The sequence below is a fragment of the Branchiostoma lanceolatum genome, chromosome 2 (assembly GCF_035083965.1).
Source record: "Branchiostoma lanceolatum isolate klBraLanc5 chromosome 2, klBraLanc5.hap2, whole genome shotgun sequence".
In the NCBI taxonomy this organism is placed as follows: domain Eukaryota; kingdom Metazoa; phylum Chordata; class Leptocardii; order Amphioxiformes; family Branchiostomatidae; genus Branchiostoma; species Branchiostoma lanceolatum.
The window spans coordinates 19,139,226-19,157,725 of NC_089723.1; the positions used below are offsets into that span (position 1 = coordinate 19,139,226).

Here is an 18,500-nt window from a genome sequence, read left to right on the forward strand (position 1 = left end):
TGTATGATACAGTGTACTACCGGTCCAGCAGAGCAATTTCGCATAATTGCACCGGCCGGATAATTGCACCAAATACTCTGGCAAATGGTATGTGCAGTTAAGCAGATTCTACTGTACTGTAGCAATATACAAGCTCCAGGTAGATTTATGAAGAGAAAAATAGACTTGATCGAACTCCAAACCATCTAAGAATGAACGAGCCGCCGGGGGCCCAAAATCAAATCATTTGCACGCACGCACATATGCAAACATAGTCTTCTTGGTAAATAGGTATCACCATTTATGTCTAGTATATATAATTATTCTACTACTGTTCACAATATGTGGATAAGTCAGTGCACCAGGCAAACAAAAGTTTATAAAGGCATAACTTCTATATATTGTAGAAGTTCTTCATCGTTATCATTTCTTTTTCATCAATATATTCTCACTGGCATTTAAGTACTGTTAACGAATTATTTAAAAGGTATATAACACCATGGTGCTTAAATATACAATTATACGCAACCTTCCATCCCATTATGAAACTTCAGCCCCTATTAATCATCAAATAATAACATGTTAACTAAACGTTTTTCTAACAGCATTACAATGCTACGCATCTAAACGTGCAAATAATGTGTTATCCTAAGCCATCTTGGATATACTATATAATGTTCTTGATAAATGCCATCAAGCTGGATATAAATGTTCCTACTATATGTTATCTACCTGAATATAATATTCTTAACTGTTTCGACAGTACAATATGGTACGCTTGTTGTGTAATTACGATAATAGTAACTCATATAACACTGAATGCTGCATACTACATGTGCAAATTTGCATTACTAATTGCAAAACATTATGATCCCTTCATGTTCAATGATGACGCTTTGTCTGGGTTTACACATACATTTCCAAGCCCGAGTACTCCGAGATGTGGTCCGAGTGTACTTAGAAATGCGTGTGTAAACCAGGTCTTTATCTTGTTTGGGTCTAACATATAGAAAATTTCAGCAAGGTTGGCCAGGCTAGTCCAACAACGTTTAATAGGCAAATAACATTCAATGAATACTTGTCAATGAAAGTGTGAGGAGGTTGCAAAACAGTTGATATTCGGTATAGTTACAATTTTGCAGTATCGGTGGCAGAATATTTTCCTGGACTTGTCTCTTGAGCCTACAGAGCCATCATCTTGGGTTCCATCGAAGTGATGTTGATGTCACATGACAACATGGCGCCATCCGGAGTGTTACCTTGGCAGGTGTAGGTGCCTGCCAGTTCAGGGGTCATGCCGTCTATATTCAGCTCGTGGGTCAGACCGTACTTACGTACGTTGATGCCTTTGTTCTGTGGCAGGGGCCCATCGTTCAGCAACCAATAGGCATTGTCCACTTGAAAAGGGAAAGGAAAGGTTATCATTATTAACATAGCCTGTAGCACAGCGTCAACTGTCCAGTGTCTTGGCATTGCTCTCAGGATCATGTCATGTAGATTGGTCTACCCTAGACCTAAGTCTTAATACCATGTCAAAAACACGTATACATGTATGCAGGGGCACTTTATGTAAATCCATTTTCCTCCATTCATTACATTCTACTAATGCCTCAAAGAAAACGAAAGAAAGATTATGTGTGCCCCTTTCAGCAACATAGTCTTCCAAGAAACGTAATGGACACACCTTCTCCATTGACCTCCAAAATGACTGGCTGTCCAATCTGGACCATTGCAGAAGCGCCTGACTTGATGGAAGGGTCGGTGAAGCACAACCCTTTGCTTCGGGCTGTTTGCTCACTCTGCTGGTTGATGTAGACACCACTACCAGCTGTTGGCACAGTGTATCCAGGTTACAAATGATGACAGCAAGAAAATCTTTCATCATGAAAATATCTGTAGACATGTTAAAACTGTATTACATGTATACATATAAATGCATTTGGTATTGTTTTGCCACCCTTTGTTTAGCAGGTGTTCATGTAGTGGAATATCTAAACCCAAAGAATGCAAAGCATACTAAGCCTTGTGTGTCAATTCCAAAAGATCATGACCATCTTTTGCAATGCCAATACGAGTTTAGCAAGCTAGCAAAGTAAAGAGAAGCCGACATGACTGGACAAATGACCTTAATGTTGTAAGATTCGGTCAATTTAACTGGAAAAAAACATCCCCAAAGCTGTGGTATTCCACTACCCTTCACAAACCAAACTTAGTGATGCATACTGCGCACATGACTACACAATGGAAGTATGATAGTTAACTGTAAAAGATTGAGATAGCAATACGTACTAAAAAGCTCCACTAGGTGAGCCTGGCTTTGATTCTGTCTCAGAGCATCAAGGAACACAGAGAATTCATCATCATCACGTGACTGTAGCAGATGGATGATGCGTCTGTTTTTCTCCTCACGTGAGTTTGCACTCGACACATGCTCAGTCATGGCGGTGGTGAACACCTAGCCATTACATAGATAGACAAATCATTTTAGTTTAGGACAGAATTATGCTGTCTGAGACTTTGAAGGAGAATTATTTAAGAAGGGGCTGACTGATTGTAATGGTTTTTGATAGATTAGATAGCTGAACTGATCATTGGCATAATTAGATGCTAATAATGATGTTTGGCAGGAATAGATGCGAATTATATTTTAATGAATTGATCAAAGTTGGGCACAAAGCCAAATGCAAAGGTACATATCTTCTCGAGACTAAAGTGATATCTCAATTTGTTGTTCAGACTTGCTTGTTTGTCAGAGTTGATTTCATGATGACCGTCCCTTTTGAAGTGCATCAGAAGCAAAGACCAGTTCAAGGTAGGTTCAATTTAATTTTTCAAAATATTTGGCATATTTACAACAGTTGTAGGAGCCTTAAACTGCACATATATCCAAATGGATATAAGTCATATGCCTTTTTTCATTTGTGGAATCCGATCATTTGTTTTTCGTTGCTGGAGTGTTGAACCGATCATCAGGGTCCTGAATATGCATTGTGTTGATTAAAGGTTTTTGTAGACTTTTCCCCCATTGTCTAAGAGAGATGAAACTTGACACAGTTATTAATCGTTTCAGCCACTAAAAGTGTGCTAGATTTTCTTGCTCTTCATTCATGGGAAAGTAGTCGTAGTAGTTTTACTTAATTTGTGGGCTATACGGCTATCAATTTAACTGGCGCTAGTAACAAGTAACATCAAACTTCATTTCCATCCGAGGAGCTGTAAAAGAGGACCTGTTGGGGGTTCAGAAATTAATTTGTTTTAATCACCCCATATGATACCATAGTGTTTAATGACAGGAATGCCATACTTGCAGCATTTGGAAGTGGAGTAAAGATGAACATCATTAGATATATTCTTATTGAATCAAACAAATCCGGGCCTCATTCACATGGTTGATGAGAAATTGCTACAATAGACTTATTTGCTAAGATAGAATTTCCATACTTTGGACTGGTGCTACTTGGTTAGAGAAGATCATTAACAGGTATAAGTTAGGCAAATGAGGACCCTGTTTGAATAATCAATGAGAAACTTAGAATACGTCAGTTGAAAAGGTATGAGGTTACCGAACTCTTCTTGACTTTAGAAACACCTACCCTCTGTTTGGAGAGATAGGCCAGTGTTATGTCAGGGTCCATCCTCTGTACCAGGACTGACTGATGCTGAGTCAGCTGCTCCCGTCGGTAGACAGACAGTCCTGAGGGTAGAAAGGTACAATTCCTTTTTATAACCTCCATTTGAAGCTTGAATGCAAACAAAATAGTTGTCATCATCCAGTCTCAGTTATATGTATAGCTAGCAATATCATCAAAACCCCTTGTAATTGGCTCGGCAATTTTGTTGTTAACTGATAGGTGTAAATGGTCCTTTTTTCTTTTAATCGACATTAGATTGTACCTACCTCGTCCTTCCTTGGTTAAAGTGACTCGATCACTCCGGTCAATGTCGACACCAGCTGTTGGCACAGTACATGGTTACAAATAATGTATGGCATGCTAGAAACTTTTTCAACATAAAAACATGTGCAGACATGTTAAAAATTTGGTAATACAGTATTGGGCTTTATTTTGCATTGTATGGCCAGGCTTTTAGCAAGTGTGATGGACAGTTTAAGCCTAGAGAGTGCAAGGCATAATAAGCTTTGTTTCTTAATGTCAGAGGTTCTGAATCCTCTTTTACGATTTATGATTAAAAATGCTTTTCCAACAATGTTTTACATGTGAACCTATCTACGCTCAAACCTCATAAAGCAACACTGGTCACCAGATCTCTGGACGCAAAAGTTAAGACTGTCCTCGCTGCCTATGCAGCTATTTTGAAGGAACTACATACTTATCATAGGGCCTAATACGTACAGGATACATGGGTCGAGTTTATCTTCTGGTCAGTTATGTTCCATGACTGCTGCTTCTGCTGGCCCACCCCATTCCATTGCTGCTTCTGCTGGCCAGCCCCGTTCCATTGCTGCTTCTGCTGGCCAGTCGAACCTGGATAGAAGGAAATGTGATCTGTTCGTACTGTCTAAGGTCATAGCATCCTATCCAATAAGACTATATCCTGTGCCATGAGACATGCAGACAATACAGGTAAAAGGCCTTATAGCACTTACCGTATTTCTTTTATAAAATCCAATGCATGTCTTCTTATGCTCTATGTATCCAGTTTGACTCAGATATCAGCAATGTTACAGTTATAAGCCGAGCAAAGGAAAATTAATGGTATATATATCAAACTTGTGACATGAGCAACTCTAGCTTTTCCCTGACTATCGAAAACTAGGAATTTAGCAAAGAGAAGCTGACATGACAACAAACCTAAGGCCTGTACGGATCGGTCAATGTGACTGAACATTCATAGAGCTGTGGGATTCCGCTACTTGTTAATGATACTTAGTTAGCACATGACTTCAAAATGGAAGTATGATGATGATTAACAAAAAAAGATTGAGATAGCAATACGCACCAAAAAGCTCCACAAGGTGAGCCTGGCTTTGATTCTGTCTCAGAGCATCAAGGAACACAGAGAAATCCTCATCATCACTTGACTGTAGCAGATGGATGATGCGTCTGTTCTTCTCCTCACGTGAGTTTGCACTTGACACATGCTCAGTCATGGCAGTGGTGAACACCTAGCCATTACATGGATAGAGAATTCCTTTTATTTCAGTAAAGGAATGCTAAAAGTTGGAAACTACAACATTGCAATGTGATCGATGTATGCCGGAATGTTCTAATTTTGCAAAAACAAAAAAGACGCTCAGTAGATCCTGCAATTTCTAATATAGTTTGCCATTTTTATTTTAACCCAGTTACTCAGAAGATCTTGGAAGATGTCTAGCTTCCTTCGTTTTAAAGATGGTGAAGAATATTAATAGCAGGAATCATATTAATGATATCGATAATGATGATGATCTTTCATGTGGTAATTCAATTTACTTTTTAAACACATACCCTCTGTTTGGAGAGATAGGCCAGTGTTATGTCAGGGTCCATCTTCTCTACCAGGACGGAATTATGCTGCATCAGCTGCTCCCGTCGGTAGACAGACAGTCCTGATCATGATGTTAGAAATATACAATTACTTAGTTACAAGAATATTCGTCAAACAATGACTTAAAAGGTAGCGAGATACGTACCTTCAAATGTTCGATGTCAACTGTACATCTTGATCACGGAATAACCTAGTCTCGCGACTTGAACACAAGACTAGGACGCGACTTGTGAAGATCGTCCTGCCTCCGCCGCCTCCTTGCGGAGTAGGGGTAAGTAGGACTTGGGCACCTCCCAACCTCCGGTACGGTTCATCCCAGCGCGTTCCAACTGGATGTGGACTGCCTCTTTGAGGCAGTCCACATCCACTTGGAACGTCTCGTCTCGTCCTAGTCTCGTCTCGTCTCGTCCTAGTCTCGTATTCAAGTCGCGTCCTAGTCTCGTGTTCAAGTCGCGAGACTAGGTTATTCCGTGATCAAGATGTACAGTTGACATCGAAAATTTGGAGGTACGTACCTCGCTACCTTTTAAGTCATTGTTTGACGAATATTCTTGTAACTGTGATTATACGTGACTGATGAACCTCCTCAACGATACAATTACTTAATTATTACCCGTACATGAATTTGAAGCTTGAAATACAAGCAAATTAATTGTCCTCATCCAGTTTCAGTTATATACATATACTTATAGCTAACATCATTAGCACCCCTTGCTTGGCAATAAGTTGTTCACTAGTAATGTATCCTGTTTGACATCAATCTACATGTACCTACCTCGCCCTTCCAAAGTGTCTGCCAGCCAGTACAGCTTCTCCTCCTTCCTAAGTGAAGAGCAGTATCCTTGGAAGGCCTCATTCCCTCCGTATTGTGTCAGGCTTTCCACAATCCTCCTGTTATAACCGTCTTGGGTGTGCTGACTGAAACATAGCCATCAAGTGTTAATTGACTTGGCGGATAATGCCTATACAGGATTGCTAATCATGTGAAACAATAGTTTCTGGTTAAACGTTTTTATCTTGTGATGGGAAAGTAGAAGGAGAAAGATAAAATTTTCACGGAACATGAAAATTGTGCCATCGCTTTAGCCAGAAGCAACTGTTGAAGACAAGCATGCAAGAAAAAGACACTTCTCCAATTTTCATTCTATCATTTGAGCGACAACTTCTTAATTCACATCAATTCTCACAATTCTACTGGGTTACCTTAAGCCGCCACAACGGTTTGCACAACAAGATGCTAATCAAACAACATGTGTGCCACAAGGACGGGGGGTACAAACGAACAAGTAAGGAATGACCTGATGGCTTATACGCTTCGATACAACATTGTGCCCTTTGCTGTCCTGACGGTTGTTAAACATAAAACACAGGTCTTACTTGTTGATGATCTTGATCACGCTGGCTGGCAGCACGTTTATGGAGGCCAGGTACACAGTGACCCGGTCAGGACGCTTCACATGTGTAACAGCGTCAGGTTGGTACAACTTCAGCATCTCTAGGTGGTGCTTATCCATACCTGCAGAGGAAATATCAGATTTATAGTTAAAGATTTCTTTAGACGACTTAATCTGTTAAATAGTTGGAATATTGGAATTGATTTTAGCTCTAAATGAAATTGATGAGTCAGACTTATTATGCTCAGGACCAAAATTTCTCCTAACATTGCAAAGCAAAGAGGCTTTGTATATCTTTGGTCCTAATTTGATTTTTTTAAAGGCACAGGGCAGAAAGAGCAGCATGAATAAATTTGAAAAAAGTTTGCATCGTGTATATATTATGATAGGCTGTTTACCAGGATACAACATGTATAAAAAGAAAATGACACTTCAAGCATTTCAAATACCAAGCAGAATGCAATTTATCATCATGTTTAGCACTACAACTTCAGCACTACGACTTGAACACTACGGTTTCGTTCTTAGCACTAGTGACTATGTCTGATTTCACCACCTGCTGGGCCGATGATACCTCCAGTTGATGGTTTTCTTGGTGTTTTTTCACCTCCGAAACAGGTCCAACAGGTACAACATGGGCAGTATTTCCCACACAGCCCCAGCCATAGACAGCAGCAACAACACTGAGGGAATGGTAGGAATTATGATATATAAAAATATAATGTTACATTCTTTTGCCAGTTTTACATGTTCCATCGTAGCTATGGTACACCTTGACTCATTATTTGTGCGTAAAAGTCTGACACGTTATAAGAATGGGACTACAATGTAGGTCAAACTTGGATTCAGCCACCACTCAAGGAACAGGAAATTTTAAAATAGTTGCTGATAATTGGTGGTTGCTTAGGACAGGGTGGGGTTAACTATGTAAAAATGGACGGGACTGTTTTAATGTGGCTTGTAACTAGAAACTGTAGGTGGTTTATTGTGCCAGGTGGTTGCTCAACAAGATTTGATTGTATAGGTACGTATGTGTATGTATCTTGTGACTTGAAATACATTGGCAGCAAGCCATGAAACATACTTGGTTTTAGCACAAATAGACGTCTAATTCTAAGTTTTGATTTCAAACTTTTGTATTAAGTCTTGACAGTGCATTCATGGTACTTATCTGGCAATAGGTCAATTTCCTAGGCATTTTTTTGTGTTTTCATGTTGCTTTTAAGCCTTGTTGTAGTTCATGTACTAGTTACCCTCTCCATATGGTTTGAATTAAGATCTGTTGTAATGCCTCACTACGTCTATCTGTGTTCAGGCACATGTATCTCTAACATGTTACCAAATAACTGGTATTGAGGTCCTGCTGAATCCGCAACTCGATACTGATGGTATATCATGAGTTATACCATGGGAGCAACATTGACAAAGAATATCTTACCAGTAGAAACAGCAACAGTAGAAGCAGCAGCGGGAGTAGCCAAGCAAGGAGTGGTACTCCGGATCCTGTTGCAATACCCCGAGTATCACCATCACCATCAGAATCATTCACATCGGTCAGTGGGCCTGGTACGTTATATTCCTTGCTGTTCGCCCGAGCCTAGGAAGAACATTGAATGTAAGAAAGGAAACCTCATCATGTGATGAACGTTTCCTAGCATGTCCAAACGGCACATACCTTTGGTGGCCCGTTTGTTTAAAAGTAGCCAGAAATAAGTGGCGTATGTGTTGTAACCCTCGCCCCCCCCCTTTTTTTGTGCATACAAAGCGCTAGCAACCAAAGGAAACCCCTGTAGGGACATATGCGACAAGGAGTAGCCTAGGTTATTCTCCAGGCAGAGGTGACTGGGCCACTACTAATCCCCCCGATCAAAACCTCTGCTTGGAGAATAACCTAGTAGGTGCCGTCCTTGTCGGTTCACAAGTTGTATGGGTTTACAAGAAAGGGCGAGTGTAAACTAACGAGGATTGTATCCAAGTTAGGTAAGACACATATTAGATGCAACTGTGGTGCCACAATTTTGAATCAGCAATTTTTGTAACCCAGCTGCCATTCAATTCTCCATGTGCGTAAGTATAAGAGGGCGTCTTACCTGAAAATTGTAGTTGCTGCTGTGGCTGGTTAAGCCATCGACACGGGTTGATGTCTCTCCTGATGAAACATCAATGATCCTCGTGTCTCCACCACCCTTAGGTGTAACGAACACCTGGTAACCGCCTATGTCATCGGCGCGGCTGCCTTCAGGCAGGTCCCAGCCCAGCACTGCGTAGCCGTCCCCACTCTCTGTCTGTCTGAAGTTCCTCAGGGAGCCTGGGCCTGGAAAGAAAAGTACATGCATGTTCTTTGAATGACCTGCCAAAATCAATGGTTAGCATTATATGTATATATGCATGGGCAAAGCACACGCTGTCTTGATTGACTTACAGGCACGCGTACATCGTTTGTGATTATGTCTTTATACAGAGAGAAGTGTCCATATTGAGGTACATGCAGCTGAAATAATGTAACATCTGTGATACATCTACACAAGGCCGTTACCTCCTGCGTAAAGTGTTGCAGCTGGTCCATAAATGTCGCCGTATTCATTTCTAATTGAGCACTGATAGCTACCGCTGTCTGCCTCGACGAGGTCGGTGATCTGAAGTGATGCGGTTTTGCCAGTACGAGTCATCCTGTACTTGCCTCCGGCCGTCAGAGCCTACATGGAGCAGTCAGACGTCAGTGAGAACATTTTGAAGAATTAACGACTTTTTTATCCTTTGCAAGAGACCCTCAATGATATCGTAGAGCTGATAAATCATCCTTGTAAATCAATACAGGGTACTAAACCAATACACTTATCGAAAAGACCCGATGTGCTTGGCTAACTCCGCGAGCCGTAGCGCAGCCGCACAGCACCACTGACTAATTGAAAAAGCATAATGCTTAACCCGAGGATGACAAAATAGTTTGGGTTGAAGTTTTTTGTGGTTTGAAGAAAAGATTACGAACCCTGGCGTTATGCAGCCAGATGATTTGGACAGGATCTGAACTGCTTCCAAAGGGCCAGGCGACGTCCCACGTCACCGACCCTCCCTCGCTCCGACGAAAGACCTTGTCAGTCCAGCCGGCTTCGAAAACATGAGGTATTTCTGTAGAGGAGGAATGGAGGATTAAGAAGTTACATCTACTTCATTCCAGACTGTTGTGTCGACTGGTGTCAATAGTGACAGACGTTGAACTGTTGTAATTACTTTTTTTAACCTAAAGGTGCCTTGTGATATTGCAATTGTCTATTTTGATAATGAAACAAACCAGCCATTACTGCAGTTTGAGCAAATACATGTATGAACATTTACCAAAGTTGTGCTAAACAAGTCGGTAATTACAAAAGTGTCTATACTATACTAATTACCATTAACGACGAGTTGAGTTCTTCGTGTTTGTGACCGTAAACTGTTGGATGCCGTGACCTCGTATAAACCTGCGTCTCCACTCTGCACGTTAGTTATGGTCAAGGCTCTTTTAAATTGTTCCATGGTCACCCTGCTACTCATAGCAACCTCGTTGCCTTGTGCGTCCAGCCGCCGCCACGTCAAGGTTGGTATGGGGCTGAAGAAGAACAGAATTGACTCGACATAAAAATGATATCGGTAAGTCAGGGCGTCGTAAATTTAAGATCTGAAGAGAAGGGATGAAAATGAACACAATGAAAACAGGAATTTCTTCACCACGAAACAAATCCAGTCTAAAAATCCCAGTAATAATGGCGGACAAAATTGTTGGCAGACGAAATAATTCGACACCAACGTGTGTAAAAGTGATTTCGAACATCCATCACTTACTCCCTGCCCCATGAGGTATCCACCACTCAAAAATCACGACCATAGCCTATGCCACAGCACTTCCAGATCAAGAGACTTCAAACCCGGAAGTTCCGCTAGGAGGCCCACTATCGAACTTGACCTTGCTCCCCAACACCTACCGACCTATCAAATATACAGCTTCTCGAGTTGTGTTGTTTACCAACCACCCACCCAGCTATTCCACCACGGACGGAACCAAAAACCTTCTCGCGAAGGTAAAAACTGACTTTCCGTAGGCAAAGGCCTCCATCACGACTGTAGTGTGGGAAACTGTCGACATCGTAGCCCCTTCGAAAAGAACTAAGTTGGCAGCTGATTGGGAAGAGGCTTAAAAAAAAGAATAAAATCGACTGTCGCAGAATGCAAACTAGAAATCACGGTTTTCCTGAAGTACTATTGATATCTATGATGTTATCATTATTATTATATTGTTGGTCGATACATGTAGAATACAGAAACGTGCTCCTCGTCATCTTCAACGTGCATAGATTTGGACATCCCAATGGATATTTTCTTTAGTGTTTAGGACTTCAAATCTAAAAGTGTAACAATAAACAGCATCCATAGCATAGGCTGTAGTATAGTAAAGCTTGTGATTATTCCAAGCAAGACACGTCTCATAGTAGATCTATTGATTACATGGACATTCCATGCTACTACATCAGTAGATTATGCGTACCTTGTCCTGAAAAAGAGAACGAATTTGTTGGACTGATTTCACGTAGTTGAGACCCTTCTAGAGTCAGCCTGATCACACACTGGTAGCTCCCCAGATCTGTCGGTTCTGTCCGGGCGATGTACAAGTCTCCCTCCTTCTGAGACACGTACACACGCTGGTCGGTACTCCTGAAGACCGGGTCAAGCGCGCCTGACTCCACCCAGAAGAACAAGAGACCTGAGAATGACAATAAGACATTTTAGTCGCGCAATAATCCTGCTCCCGGAGCATTAGTTAAAGCTTATCCACATCCTACTTTAAGTTGTAGCTGACCAACAAAGATACGGAGAAAATCTCTTGTCCAATGGACCAGTTAGGATCATAAATCTAGGGTAAGCATAGACGATGATTGCACCAGAAGATTTTGTTCGAATATCGTTTCTGGTAAGAAAAAAAAAGCTAAAATGAAAAAAGGTTACACAACACAAGGGAAATTTACAACATTAAAAATAAACTTGAATTGCACAAAAATTCAAACATCAACACAACGCAACGTTCGTAACCTGGATATGCGTCTGGTTTCTTGCACCGGAGCACCGCACCTTCGCCCTGACGTCCGGATACAGGGTCACGCGGGGTGGGGTCAAACTCGTCGACGTCTGAGAAAAAAATGTTTTCATCATTACCTTCGCCGAGAAGGTTATGCAGAGGGTAGCGTTTGTATGTATGTTTGTAGTGGCACAGCATAACTCGAGAACGCCTTGATGGATTATCTTGGTATTTGGTATGTTGGTAGGTTTTGATGAGACCTGAAAACGATTAGATTTTGGGCCCCCTAGCAGCTTCTTACGGTACTGCAGCGGAACTTCCTGTTTTGATATCTCGTGTTCTGGACATGCTATGGAACTGATTTTTGAGTGGTAGATAGATCTTTGGACAGAGAGTAAGTGGTATGGATTTGGGCCCCCTAGCGGCTTTTTTGGAACTGCAGGAGCAGGTTTTGCGTCTGACTTCGAAAGGGAATAACTCAAGAAGGGCTTGATGGATAGTAATGATTTTTGGTAAGTAGATAGCTTGAGTGATGATGTACATGATTATATACTTCTTATGTAAATCACTATCTAATTTACATAATTAATGAGGAAAGTTTGTACATCCGCCAAATTCCATGATAGGACTCTGAAACATGTGTCCATACGTAACTGAGGAAGAGAGAAATATTAATTGATATGAACTATGCAAATGAATACCTCATTTGCATAATTAATGAGAAAATACTATAACAAGATGGCCTTCATGGATGGTCATGATTTGTGGTATGTTGATAGCTTGTGTGATGCTTAGTATGATTGGACGATAATTATGCAAATCAGATTCTAATTTGCATAATTAATGAGGCAACTTTAAAAATCTGCTTTGTTCCATGATATGACTTCAAATTGTAACTGAGGAAGAGAGGAATGTTGATAGATAGAAAATATGCAAATGTGAGCCTAATTTGCATACTTAATGAATAACTTCTTTAATTCCACACTGGCAAATGACGGTAATTTCATACATTTAAAATTTTTTTTGTGGCATCGGGAAGTTATGTGAATGTGAACATCGTTGAATCAAATTATGCTAATTAGGGCCTCATTTGCATAATTGATGATAAATATTAGCATAACCTTCTTTGTTAAGCTCATAATTTCATAAGCTTATACTTTGGACATGTTGTATTTTAAGACAATCAACTGGTATGATTTATAATTGATGAGAAACACTCCTAATACGTCAGTCATAAAGGTTAAAATCATTTGGCGAAGGTATGAGGTCGTGGAACTCTAGTTGCAAATGTTAAAGTTGTACGACAGGCGTCTGTTTGGATAAGTCAGATTGAACACATGTCGTTGTGTGTATTTGCATCAGCTCAACCTCTCCTGGTATGTCAGTCTTTGTCATTGAAACACATTTGGAAATCACACATTGAAATGAACGTCGACGTCTACACTACTCTCGGAAATATGGTACTAGTGACTGGAAAATAACAAGGGATCGACCATTCAAAGAGAAATCAGTTGTATTGACCTGTGCTATGTGATTCTTAAAACAGACGCTGATATACGTACCTATTGTGTTGCTGCTTTATCTAAGAGTTGTAGTTGGCCATGTGATTTGGTCATGAAATTACTGTGATGCATTTCTAAACAGGAAAATGAGCCAGACCGGTCAATCATTGCCCCTTCATTTGTATCCTACTGTCTTGGGGAAGATGCACATCTAGGTTTATCCTACTAACAGGAATTATGAGATAGCCCAACTGTTAATAGTAATATATCGCTTGATATAAAATGATTAGACTCACAGGCGAATTTGACAGCTGCCGGGTCACTGAGGACCTTGCCGTGTTTGTTCTCTGCCTCACACTGGTAAAACCTTTCATCTTTGCTCTTCTCTGGGTTCTTGATGATCAACGCACCCGCGTCTATCTCATATGGTGGTTGTCGAGAATTCTGTCAGAAAGGTTGAGTAGGAAACAACACAAGAATTCTAACTACATGCTCCTCGAAGTGCAAGTTATCATTGGCTCTGCAACGGGAGTCTAGCTATGATAGCTATGAAAAATAGCTATCTTCAGTCTGATTACAATCTACATTAACACCAACTGTACCAGTTAACCTCATCCGTACATTACGTTTGCATTGCAAATGTACCCACTCCGCCACCACAACAGTTAATTCATTCCACTGATCGCGACAGCTAGAGAAGACAAACGCTATGTACTAGTATACCTGTTCATTGTTTCGGGAAAGTCTTCCTTGCTTTTTTCGACAAGTACGATGAACAGTGAATCCTCCTAAGGACTACAACCCTTTCCAGCGCCGTGAGCGACAACAACCGGGATTCGAATTTGAACTCCCAACCTCTTGGTCCAGGGGTAGGCTAGCAAGCCACTGGACTATGCACACCACTGGAGAGGGTTGCAGTCCTTAGAACCTTGCTCAGTAACCCGCGATGCTCAATGAATACGTCATAACCCTGGCTATATTGTAAACCGATGTGAACGGAAAGAATCGTGCTAATCTTACCAGATCCAATGCTCTGAAATTCGTAAATCCGTCACTGGACATCAACCAGCGATAGGTGATCGGCTTCTCTCCCTTTGCGGCACATGGTAGCCTAATCTCTTGCTCAGCAAAGGGGTCGAACATCACATCCTTTGGCTGCTCGGTGAAATTGGCGGCTAAGAACTTTTCTTCTGTCAGAGGCAGCGTTGGAGTAAGATGTTACTATTGTTGTCATTTCTTTGTATGTTTGTTTTTTTGTTTGATACCTTGTTTGCAGCATAAATCGAAAAGGTATGGTACTCCTATGTTGACAGATCATGGCCAAACGAAGGACGACTTAGATATTACACTGTCTAGCAGCTTCTCTTCTTTCAAAGTATCATATCCTCATGACGCAGAAAGAAATTAACTGTCAATTGGTAAATTTACCTGGGGAATTGCAACAGTTTGCTGGTGTTCAAGAGGACCTTCTCAACTTAGTCCACAAACCGCGACCTTGTCACACATAACGGCAGTCAAAATATAATGCATTGACCTCCTATATACGAATTCATGAAGCAAATGACATAATTATATATATTATATTAATGCAAATAACTTCTATCGGATACCGTAAACAAGAAAAACACGCTCACCTTCTTGACCTTGTGTCAGCCATGGGCAGCAACATCCAAGGAGGACTGCTAACAGCCAGCAGGTTTTTGAGCCAGTCATCCTGAAACAAATGAAAAAGGTAACTAGAGTTCCACGAACACATTATCTTCGCCAAATAATCAAGGCTTATTATGGAGAGTGATTGATATTTACGTGCTTATCACCCCCTGCAAATTTGATCATGCACCATACCATTTGGAAGTTATGATGGGGCGAATGAGTCCAGTCTAGATGGGGTTAAAAATCATTTGGTGGTACAGGACTAGTATATGTGTAGAGTGTGCTGGTACAAATGTATATGTTATAACTGGTCATGAAAAAATATGAGTATGTTGATATTATATGGGCCACAAAGGTTCAATATTGCAGTGTTGTAAGTTGAAAGTGATGATGAAATGGCACAGTCAATATATATGAATAGAATAAATCTTTATTCCATATCATACACATTTTGAAAGACATAGTACATGTACATGTGACTTTTCCGCACCTAGCAGTGGTGCGGTTTTAGTACAGTGTACTCTCCAAGCAGAGGAGTGGGTCTGGCTGGTTTTTGTCGTGTTTTTAGGTGTTTTTTGTCAGGCTTTCTATTTTGTCCCCTTTTCATTTATGTCGCCAATCGTGGTGAACAAAAATGCCTAAACTGAACGCGTTAAAAACCAGGAGGACCCACACCTCTGCTTGGAGGATGGTTTATTTATTTGACCTACATGTACGTTTATGCAAGGCCATCTGGTTACATGACCTGACAGTCCCATGTCTGATTACCTTCGCCGAGAAGGTTATGCAGAGGGTAGCGTTTGTATGTATGTTTGTAAAGACCAGCATAACTCGAGAAGGCTTGGATGGATTGTCTTGATATTTGGTAGGTGGGTAGGTCTTGATGAGACTAAGAAATGATTAGATTTTGGGTCCCCTAGCGGCTTGTTACGGTACTGCAGCAGAACTTCCTGTTTCGATATCTCGTGTTCTGGACAAGCTATGGAACTGATTTTTGAGTGGTAGATAGCTCTTTGGACAGAGAGTAAGTGGTATAGGTTTTGGCCCCCTAGCGGCTTTTTTGGAACTGCAGGATCAGGTTTTGGTGCAGACTTTGAAAGGGAATAACTCAAGAAGGGCTTGATGGATGGTTATGATTTTTGGTAAGTAGATAGCTTGAGTGATGATGTACATGATTAGATACTTATTATGCAAATCAGCATCTAATTTGCATAATTAATGAGGAAAGTTTATACATCCGCCAAATTCCACGATAGGACTCTCAAACACGTGACATATGTAACCGAAGAAGAGAGAAATATTAATAGATATCAATTATGCAAATGAAGACCTCATTTGCATAATTAATGAGAAAATACAATAGCTCAAGATGGGCTTGATGGATGGTAATGCTTTTTGGTATGTAGATAGCTTACGTGATGCTTTGTATGATTGGATATAATTATGCAAATCAGATTCTAATTTGCATAATTAATGAGACAATTTCAAAAACCCGCTGTGTTCCATGATATGACTATTGACATATGTGACATTTGTTACTGAGGAATTTTGATAGATAAAAAATATGCAAATGTAGGCCTAATTTGCATAATTAATGAGAAACTACAATAATTCCATACAGGTAAAGGATGGCAATTTCATACTTGTGTCATTTGGAAGTTATGTGAATGTGAACATCGTTGAATCAAATTATGCTAACAAGGACTCCATTTGCATAATTCATGATAAATGTTACTTTGTTAGCATAACCTTCTTTGTTAAGCTCATACTATTGTTTTTTGGGTGAAGAAGATCAACTGGTATGATTTATAATTGATGACAAACACCCCTGATACGTCAGTCATAAAGGTTAAAATCATTTGGCGAAGGTATGAGATCGTGGAACTCTAGTTATGAAATGCAGTGGGTTAACAAACTTTCCTTTCATTTCCTTCGCCGAGAAGTAGCAGAGGGTAGCGTTTGTTTGTGTGTTTGTAACGTACAGCATAACTCGAGAAGGCTTGGATGGATTTTCTTGATATTTGGTAGGTGGGTAGGTCTTGATGAGACATGGAAATGATTAGATTTTGGGTCCCCTAGCGGTATTACGGTACTGCAGCGGAACTTCCTGTTTTGATATCTCGTGTTCTGGACATGCAACGCCATGGTCCTGATTTTTGAGTGGTAGATAGCTCTTTAGACAGAGAGTAAGTGGTGTAGGTTTTGGACCCCCTAGCGGCTTTTTCGGAACTGCAGGAACAGGTTTTGCTTCAGACTTTGAAATAGAATAACTCAAGAAGGGCCTGATGGATGGTCATGATTTTTGGCAAGTAGCTAGCTTGAGTGATGATGTACATGATTAGATACTTATTATGCAAATCAGTATCTTGTTTGCATAATTAATGAGGAAAGTTTATACATCCGCCAAATTCCATAATAGGACTCTCAAACATGTGACATATGTAACTGAAGATGAGAGGAATATTAATAGATGTCAACTAGTGATAAATTGAATGAGCTTGAGGTGTGTTCTGGAGCTCATTCACACGTGTTATCACAAGTAACACGTGAATCAACTAAAATACTTTTCAGAACTAACGTTCAATAAATATGGTAAATAGCTAGGGCTCTTTCAAGTAGGTTTATCAACACCAGATAAAAGGCGATATTACCTAGACTTCTCCATAATACAGAGGCAGAATCCACAACCAATATTCATAATCATCAATATTTTAAACGTCTATGAATATTCATCAATGTTTATGTAAATTTTCTATGAATATTTATCTATGCTGAGACGCATATCTATAAAACATTGATGAATTGATAACATATTTAGAAATATTCATGAACGTTCACGTATTTTATGAACATTCATCAATTTTCTGTACATTAATTCAGAACTTGGAAGATTTGGAATTTCCGAAAGATTTGGAAGATTTGAAATCTGCAGAATTTCCAGAATTTCCGAAATTTCCGGAATATCCGGAATATCCGGAATATCCGGAATATCCGGAATTTCCGGAATATCCGGAATATCCGGAATTTCCGGAATTTCCGGAATATCCGGAATATCCGGAATTTCCGAAAATGATAAAGGCAAAGCTCATACTTTGGACAACTTCTGTTATTTGGGTGAAGGCGATCAACTCAATTTATGATTGATGAGAAACACTCCTAAATACATCAGTGGAACTCTAGTTGATTATGTAAAGCACCATCTGAGCTCTGTAAGTACCAAATATCACGACGATCTGTCAACCCCTTCTCAAGTTATTCATGTCAATTCAAAAACACCCACAAGCCTAAATTTGTGGCATGAACTATCTACCACACAAAAATCATGACCATAGCACTTTCAGAAAATATGCCTCCAAATTTTGAAGCTCTGTTGTAGTACCCGCTAGAAGGCCCATTATCGAACTTGAACTTCCTTTCTGTAAACCCTACCCATCC

General features: G+C 40.3%; 1 protein-coding gene across 1 annotated transcript; it reads right to left on the reverse strand.

Moving 5' to 3' along the window:
• Positions 1 to 118: 118 nt before the first annotated feature.
• On the reverse strand, positions 119 to 15,617 carry LOC136427745 (uncharacterized). The gene is made up of 22 exons (XM_066416883.1): positions 15,047 to 15,617; positions 14,433 to 14,602; positions 13,709 to 13,856; positions 11,925 to 12,020; positions 11,383 to 11,598; positions 10,931 to 11,030; positions 10,253 to 10,449; positions 9,850 to 9,989; positions 9,397 to 9,556; positions 8,951 to 9,174; positions 8,299 to 8,457; positions 7,417 to 7,543; positions 6,844 to 6,982; positions 6,242 to 6,384; positions 5,427 to 5,527; positions 4,939 to 5,104; positions 4,332 to 4,463; positions 3,878 to 3,931; positions 3,573 to 3,673; positions 2,269 to 2,434; positions 1,664 to 1,807; positions 119 to 1,376 (listed from the first exon to the last, which is right to left on the reverse strand). The coding sequence occupies exons 1-22, from the start codon at positions 15,123 to 15,125 to the stop codon at positions 1,162 to 1,164; spliced, it is 3,177 nt and encodes a 1,058-aa protein (XP_066272980.1). The 5' UTR covers positions 15,126 to 15,617; the 3' UTR covers positions 119 to 1,161.
• Between the last annotated feature and the right edge of the window lie 2,883 nt (positions 15,618 to 18,500).

Excerpts from the sequence above, each read along its gene's own strand:
- LOC136427745 (XM_066416883.1), bottom strand. The coding sequence starts at position 15,125 with ATGACTGGCTCAAAAACCTGCTGGCTGTTAGCAGTCCTCCTTGGATGT. Across the intron at positions 6,385-6,843 it reads GTGATCAAGATCATCAACAA|TCAGCACACCCAAGACGGTT; the intron begins GTAAGACCTGTG and ends GCTATGTTTCAG. Across the intron at positions 4,464-4,938 it reads TCACCTTGTGGAGCTTTTTG|GTTCGACTGGCCAGCAGAAG; the intron begins GTGCGTATTGCT and ends CCTTCTATCCAG.